The sequence below is a fragment of the Mastomys coucha genome, unplaced genomic scaffold (genome assembly GCF_008632895.1).
Source record: "Mastomys coucha isolate ucsf_1 unplaced genomic scaffold, UCSF_Mcou_1 pScaffold21, whole genome shotgun sequence".
Classification (NCBI taxonomy): domain Eukaryota; kingdom Metazoa; phylum Chordata; class Mammalia; order Rodentia; family Muridae; genus Mastomys; species Mastomys coucha.
The window spans coordinates 24,499,734-24,507,784 of record NW_022196904.1 but is presented as its reverse complement, the minus strand read 5'-3'; the positions used below and the strand labels follow the sequence as shown (position 1 = coordinate 24,507,784).

At 50.3% G+C, this 8,051-nt stretch overlaps 1 protein-coding gene across 1 annotated transcript in view; it reads left to right on the top strand.

Annotated features, from left to right (window-relative positions):
• The first annotated feature begins 4,499 nt into the window (after nucleotides 1–4,499).
• Fxyd3 (FXYD domain containing ion transport regulator 3) overlaps nucleotides 4,500–8,051 on the top strand; it is a 6,644-nt gene continuing 3,092 nt past the window's right edge. The window contains exons 1-2 of the mRNA XM_031386148.1: nucleotides 4,500–4,613; nucleotides 7,891–7,944. Coding sequence (XP_031242008.1) covers nucleotides 7,905–7,944 — 40 coding nt within the window. The 5' untranslated portion in view covers nucleotides 4,500–4,613; nucleotides 7,891–7,904. The remainder of the gene's footprint in view (nucleotides 4,614–7,890; nucleotides 7,945–8,051) is intronic.

The window sequence follows — 8,051 nt, the reverse complement described above, 5'->3', positions numbered from 1 at the left end:
GGGAGGACGAGGAGGAGGGGGAGGACGAGGAGGAGAGAAAGCTGTCTCTCTGGCAATGGAGGTCTGCAGGCAACTGCATAGCAGAAAGGTGGGGGAGCTTCAGAGAAAGGTGAAGAAACCCAAAGTGCCAGGGAAAGAAAGTAGGCTTAGGATTTGTGGCGTGTACATGAAAGAAAGAGATTATAAGTAAAGAAAAAGGCATGCTTTTGTTTGGTTTGGTTTGGTTTGGTTTGGTTTGGTTTCTGTAACTTAGAAAAACTGTCAAGCTACATTGTTCACAATGAAGCCTTTCAAGCATCCCCACCAAGGAGGGACTTCTGTGAAGGATAAGCACATCATCGCATTAAGGGGATAATTATTCTTCCCATCTCCTTAGCGGGGCTTTAGTGAATCCGCTTTTGAGGGATGATCCAGCCAGGTGATTGACATGCCCAGCTGGATTAACTCTTAAGGGAGGTGTCCTAGTTCATTTTAATTGTCAACTCAACTGCAGCCTAAAGTCGCTGGAGAATGGAGTCCCAATTGTGGAATTGCCTAGATCAGATTGGCCTGTGGGCATGTCTATGGGGGAATTGTCTTATTTGTTTAATGATGCAGGAGGACTCAGTCCACTGTGGGTGACACCATTCCCTAGGCAGCTGATCCTTGGTTGGTTGTACAGGAGAGCTAACAAAGCCTGAGACGGCAGGCGAGCCAACCAAGCAGCGCTCTTCCATGGTTTCTGCTTCAAGTTCCTGCTTTGATATCCCTCAATGCTGGACTATAAGCTGAAATAACCTGTTTCCTTCCTTAAGTAGCTTTTAGTCAGAGTGACAGAGTAACAGCAGCAAAAGCAATCTAGAGCCAGGTGGGGATGGCACAAACCTTCAATCCCAGCACTCGGGAGGCAGGCAGGCAGACAGGAGTTCGAGGCCAGCCTGGTCTATAGAGTTAGTTCCAGGACAGCCAGGGCTATGAGGTGGGTGGAAGAAAAAGAAAGAAAGATGCAAGCCAAGACCGGAGATAGATTCCGTTCTTTTGACTAGGAGCTCACAGGTGTTCCTTGATAGGCTTGGAACGAGCCTGTGACCCATCCTCTATGACCACTGAGGGCAGTTCACTCATACCCGTGGCTTTGACTCTACTTTCATTGCATTCCTGAAAGGGCTATGATGCTGAGACCACAAGGGCGGTTGTTCCCCCACCCCACCCCGTTAAGTTAGAATTCCCACAATACTGAGAAATCAGAGCCTGTCCCAGGCTACACAGGTTGCTCTGGGCCAAATGACCTAAAAAAGGCAACAGGAGGCTGCTGGGTAGATGACTTAGCACGGGGAGCCCTTCCTGCTCTTGCAGAGTTCCTGAGTTCTCTTCTCATTACCCACAGCTCACAAAAGCCTGAGACTCCAGCCCCAGGGGATCCAATGCCCTCTTCTAGCTTCTGAGGGCACTGTACACACACACACACGCACACCCACATACGCGCACACACACGTGCGCACACACGCACACATGCACACACATGTGCGAGCACACACACAAATAAATAAAAATGAAATAAAGCAACATGAAGGAAAGATACTTCCAATAACCTTATTATATCATCTATATTAATATATAGATGATACATGTTGTTATAAAATATATTGTACATATAATCACCCCTCTGCACCTGCCGGTTCTGTGTGGGAGGAATCCATCAACTGTAACAAGTACTCTGAGAAAAAAAAATGTGCTCTCCTGAGGACGTCTGACCTTTTGACTTTGCAACATGATGTCTGCTACAAATGTGTGGGGAAGCTCTTGTTACTGTCTTGGGCAGACACAATTGCCAGGACAACAATATAGAGTAACAACTCTTTACCTAACGTTCCCACTGTACTGAGTATTACAAGTACGGTGAAGGTGATTTTAAATCCACAGCAGACATGGTTAGGTTCTGGGCAAATACTATAGAGTTGTAAATAAAGGACTTGAATAGCCAAGCATTTTGCTATATAAGGGCATCCTGGCAATATGTGTAGACACTGAATAATGACTGTACGCTCATTTTAGTTTACTATTTTATTTTACTTAGTATTTTAAATAATTGAGACAGGATCTTTCAACCTGTCCTGGGCTTGTTATGTAGCCCAGGCTGGACTCATACTCAAACTCTATTGGCCTCAGCCTTCCAAATATTAGGATTACAGGTATGTACCAGACTGCTCTACCATCTTACAGTTTCAATCAAGCTTTTACAGCATACTTAACTTTATTTTAAATCATGTGTCTTTGTGAGGGAATGCTGCATCTGTGTAAGGTGTCCTCAGCCAGCAGAGGCATAGGACCTCAGGGAGCTGAAGTTACAAGCAGCTGTGGTTTTGAGGGTTCCTTGGAGCACAGTTCAGGTCCTCTTCAAAAATAGCATGCACTCTTAACTGTTGAGCCCTCCCTCCAGACCCCTCATTTAAGCTTTTTAAGAAACAGTACATTCTCAGTATGTAAAATTTCAAAGTACAAGTGGAATTAACCAATCTCTCCTCTGCCTTCTTCCAGGTCCCCTCCCCATGGTGGGTGTGACTCTCTGGGAATATTTTATCCCTACACAAGTACACACATACACACATGCCCCACACCATGCCACACACGTATACACACATACATGCCACACGCATATACACATATATTCACCACACACTCACCACACACATACATTGTCTCTCCACCACAGTGACATCACCACCCCATCTACACACACCACACACACACACACACACACACACACACACACCACATACACACCACACACACCACACATACACACCACACACACACCTAGCTTTGGTTCCTTATCAAGGAGCCTGAAGATCTGCTTACATCTGACCACAGGGTGGCCATTTTAGACAAGGGAGTCATTCTCACACTCGTCCTGCCTCATGATTTGCTCATGATTCTCACCTGATCCCTCTAGCATCTGGGTGCACACCCAGGAGGGATGAAGGGCAGACACCCAAGCTCTCCCACCCCCACCCCACCCAGCTCCTGCTTTCCGATGCATATAGTTCTATGATGTCCAGCAGAGGGAGACAAACTCTTAGGACCACCAAGGGTTTTAGTTGTTTTGCCCAGAGGCAGTCAAGCTTCTGGAAGATGTGGCTAGGTACAAAGATACCCTAAGGGGACCTAGGATTCTCTTCCCTCCCTGGCCAGACCTCTGCCAAGCCTGCCCTTCCTCTGTTTTTATCTCTGTGTTTCTTGCTTTGGTACTGCCCTGAGGGAGAGGTCTGCTCCTTTATGGGAGGCAGGAAGCCTTGTCCTAGCTAGGGCCTGAAGATCAGGAGTTGCCACAGAGAACCCAGGCTATCATACATAGTGAGCCACACAGAGGGCAGCCTTGATGGGAAGTGGGGGGGGGTCCTTTTCCTTGCCCCACAGACCCTCCCTTAAGTTCCCTTAAATTCTCCTCTCCACACCCACAGCAGCAGCCTCTCCCAAGCCTGGTGCCTCTGCGTCTCCACCCTACCGCCTTCACCATAGTGCTGGGGGTCGTCTGGAGTCCAGCTGATGGCCGACTAGAAGCCACCCCTTTCCTGGCCCTGCCCCTCCCGGTGACCCCAATCCTCTGCCAGCCACTCAATGGTGCCTTGTTCTCCATCCAGACCCCGGACAAAAGTCCTTCTGTGTAAGGAGGAAGAATTTTGGGGGAGGGGGCACCTCCAACAGGGACCATGTGGGAGCCTTACAGACCCCAGGCGGAAGGAGTGCCATTTGGATGGGGGGGACAAGGAAGGGAGGGGGCTTGTAGAGTCCAGGGGACTCATCTGCAGTGGAGGAAGGCAACTTTGACACCCACACCAGTCAGCTCCTCATCTCTGGGAGAAACATTGAAAGCCAGTTCGGTTTTCAGTCTTCTGAGGCCTGGTCTATGAACTCCAAGAACCAGACCCTAACACAAACACTTCTACCCACCACTTGAGTGTCTTCTTCCTATTACAACTTTGGCCTTGTCAGTATCTTTTATTAACCCCTGCCAACAAAGAGCGCAGGGTGGAGAGTGACCTTTTGTTCCCCATAAATGCTGGCGGGGCCTATCCACAACTGGTGGTGCATGCCTTAAAATCCCAGCCTGGGAGACAGAAATAGGTGAATCTCAATGAGATCAAGTCCAGCCTGGTCTACAATATGAGTTCCCAGGCCAGCCAGACCTACATGGTGAGCCCTCATCTCAAACAAACAAAGAAAAAGCCCCAACCCCCACTACAAATCAGAGAAGGGTGACATGGATGTTCTACTTTCTCCCACATCACTCCAGGAAGATGGTGGTCTGTCCTTAAGGAATCTTCCTCGTTCCGGGTCTCCTTTGATGTTTAGGAGATCAGACACACCCTCTTCCCTCCTTTAAGTTGCCAGTCCTCATCCTACCCTGATCCCCTTCCACTTTACCAGAGGCTACTATAGTTAGAGAATGGGTAGAACTGTCTCTTTAAGGGAGGAATGGAATGGGGGCGTCCCTCGCCTCAGGGAGACCTGACTTGTGCCTGCCTGCCCAGGTTTACTCAGGGCATGGCAGTGTAGATAAAGGCTGCCCCGGCTTGGCGAGTCCGTACTCTGCTTTCTCCCGGAACCACCTCTCAGCCTGTTGAGCTACTCAGGTGAGCGTCCCTGGGGGCCCTTAGCCTCTGCTCCCCCACTCTCCCTAACTCTCCTCTGACTGTACCTGTTACATAGAAACTGGGGTTAAAGACCCCTAAAACCTTCCAGCTTAAAGATTCTTTATGGGGACAAGAGACTACCCTCCCCCATCAGCTGACTGTCCCAGAGGGCTCATCTCTGCAGGTCTGGACTATACAACTGGGGTGACCCACCTGGTGCTCATAGTGGGACTGGGGAAGCCTGGGGGCAGGTCTGAGAAGATGAGAAGTCTGGGTTTACCTAGGGTATCAGAACAAAGTCGGGGTGTCAGGGTGGACAGGGAGTGATTACACCATAATATCATGATTGAGGGTTTCTCGGTGGGTGAGAGTAGAGGAGTATCTAGGGGTAACCGAGTAGATGAAGAGTAATTTAAGTTCCCTGGGGGAGGAAGCAGATGAGGGTGTGTGTCTGGGTGGCCAGGTATGGGAACGCACGGAAGATAAATGAGCACTAGGATAGGGACGAGGTCTGGTCTAGTCAAGCTGTAAAGTGGGACTTGATTAGGAGATGGGGATGGGTTGACAAGGGTGTATGCATCCTACCCCTGCACATATGACCACCCACCATCCTGTAGGAGGGGAGAACACAGAGGCAGGAGACAGCAACTGCTCTCTGACTAGCATAGGCAGGAAGCAGATGAGGGGTGCTCAGTGTCCCAGGCAAGGCTGGTTGGTTCTCTCTGCGCTGGCTCCTACTATGGTTCACTCAGAAGCAGGCAGGCTCTGCTCTCTTCAGAACACTGTACCAGCAGAACAGGACAGTGATGGTAGATGGCTGTTTCCAGGCCCCCTCCCAGCCTTGTGGCTGTTTCCAGCCCCCCTCACAGCCCTACAAACGCCAGGGTCAAGACTGCAGAGGAAGGAAGGGCTGCAGATGAGATATCTGTCTCCCCGAGCCTTGCCTGGGCTCCCAAATTTTGGGTGGTTTGTGGTAATGGGAGATTATGGTCCTTTGGGGCCTTGGAGGAGTCTAGGGGGAGACGTGTAAGAGGCGAGACCCAGCAGCCATGTTGACAGCAATAGGATGAATTCCCACATGACAGCTGTGTGGGATAAGGACAGTGTCAGCTTCGTCAAGCTGAAAAGATGGCATGAGGAAGTCAGGTTCAAATTGAGAAAAATGGCCTCATAGGCTGGGCACTCAGAGGAGCCCTCTGTCAAGACTAGTGTTTTTATGTGCATGCGTGACAGAGTATCAGGAGGTAGCCCTAGACCACAAGCATCCATAGCTGGGACCCCTAACCACTACTGGAGCTTCCTCCCCAAGGGGCCCTAGACATCTGAGAAATAGTCCTCAAGTCAACTACAAGAAATATGTCAGACAGTGGTGGCACACACCTTTAATCCTGTACTTGGGAGGCAGAGGCAGGCGGATTTCTGAATTCGAGGCCAGCCTGGTCTACAGAGTGAGTTCCAGGACAGCCAGGGCTATACAGAGAAACCCTGTTTCGAAAAAAAAAAAAGTCTAATCTAAACTAATGGGTCCAGGTGTGTGTGTGTGTGTGTGTGTGTGTGTGTGTGTGTGTGTGTGTGTGTGAGATAAGTGTTAATTAAGTCCAGGGCCTGAAGAGCAGGCTAAGGAAGCCTCCATTGCTAGGCCCTCACTGGGAGATTCTAGGCAGGGGCTCTACCACTGAGCCACACCCCCACCCCTTCACTGGGGGATTGTAGGCAGGGGCTCTACCACTGAGCTGCATCTCCTTATCCTTCTATCTTTTTTTTTTTTAACTTTTTATTTTGTGACAATATCTCACTAAATTGTTCAGTCTGGCCTTGCACTTAGCTTGCATCCCAGGTTGGCCCTGAAGCAGAATTTCTCCTGCCTCAGCTTCCCTAGTAACTTGAATGGCAAGCCTGTACTGATTTAGATTAATAAAGAAGCTGAAGGATTTCTCAGCCTCTGGGATTGGTCCCAGGGAAATGGAGATGTATGTGAGCATGTGGGACTCCCCTGCACCATCGGAGGCTGGTGGCTCCTTTCCCAAGTGTGTACTTTGATGTGAGTGAAAAAGGTTAGTTCTGAAGGGTGACATTGGGGCTGCTAGGGATTAAAGAAAGGAGTCACTATAAAGTCATTGGACAGTGTCCAGCAGGTGAGGAGTGGGGACGAGTGTTAGCATTTACCATCCTGATTGAGAGAGAAAGAGAGAGAGAGAGAGAGAGAGAGAGAGAGAGAGAACACACACTTGCATATGAGCTCAGGACAGTTGAGCTGGGCAAGCAGGGGAGGCTCACAGGTGGCAGGACTTTTATTACAGGCCTCCAGAGTGATAGACAGATGGTCACTGCCAGGGCTGTATGGAAAAGTGCTCTGTGCTAAGTAAGCGTCGCTGGAACAGGGCTGGGCTGAGAAGTAAACAGAGACTGAGCAGGGAGAGGGATAGGGTAGGGGGGCAAAGACTAGGCTTGAGCTGGGAGTGCAAAGAATGCTCAGTGGGGTTTCAAGGGGCAGACCCAGGCGTGGGGCAGAAGATGGAGGGAAGGTGCAGCCAGGACATCCTCTGTAAACATCCCACCAGCTTGACATTATTTCCCCATACATGCACCCGGCAGCCCAGGAAGTCAGCTCAGGCCTCAGCTAGAAGCCTGCAGTGTGTGGGCAGAGCCGGGCAGGCTCCAAGCTGTCTGTGGGAGCCACTCCCAGAACCCGGGCCTCCTGCCACCTGGCTCCTGGCACCCTCTTCCCCAAAACACCCCGAGGCCCTCACAGTTCTGAGTTATGAACAGCTAGTTGGGAGAGAGGCATTGTTTAAAATCTGCTTTCTGGACCAAGTCATCCTGGACATCAACTTTCATGTCTCAGAGCCTCAGTTTTCCCATCTGTAAGATGGGGATAACAAGCCGGAGTTGATGGTGCACACCTGTAAGGCTAGCCCTTGGAGAACTGAGGCAGGGGGGTGGCAAAGTCAAGGCCAGCGTGGACACAGCAAAACACTGTTATCTCCTCTCTTCAAGGAAAAACCCATTCACAGTAAAGCCTAGTATCACTGCCAGGAAAATGACCTCTTTGCACATAGGGCCTGTTCCTCATGGAACCAGAATGCTCACCCAGCCCCCACTTGACTTTGGGGCTTCTTATCTCCCTGCCCAGTGAGCTTCAGGTTAACTGCCAGCTTTCCCGTGTGTACCCTGGGCTGTGTTCCTGGTGAGGTGGGACAACAGGTGGGACAGAGGCACAAACCCTTGCATCCTGCTCACCCTGTTAAGGTTAGGCCTGTTCTCTGGACTCCTCCAGGTCAACGCTTTGACATGCAAGAGGTTGCTCTGAGCCTGTTGGTCCTTCTAGCAGGTGAGTATCTAGCCCACAAACTGCCTTTTCCCGGGGCCTCTCAGCTGGGCACAGACAAGTGCTCTCTCTCTCTCTCTCTCTCTCTCTCTCTCTCTCTCTCCCTCTCC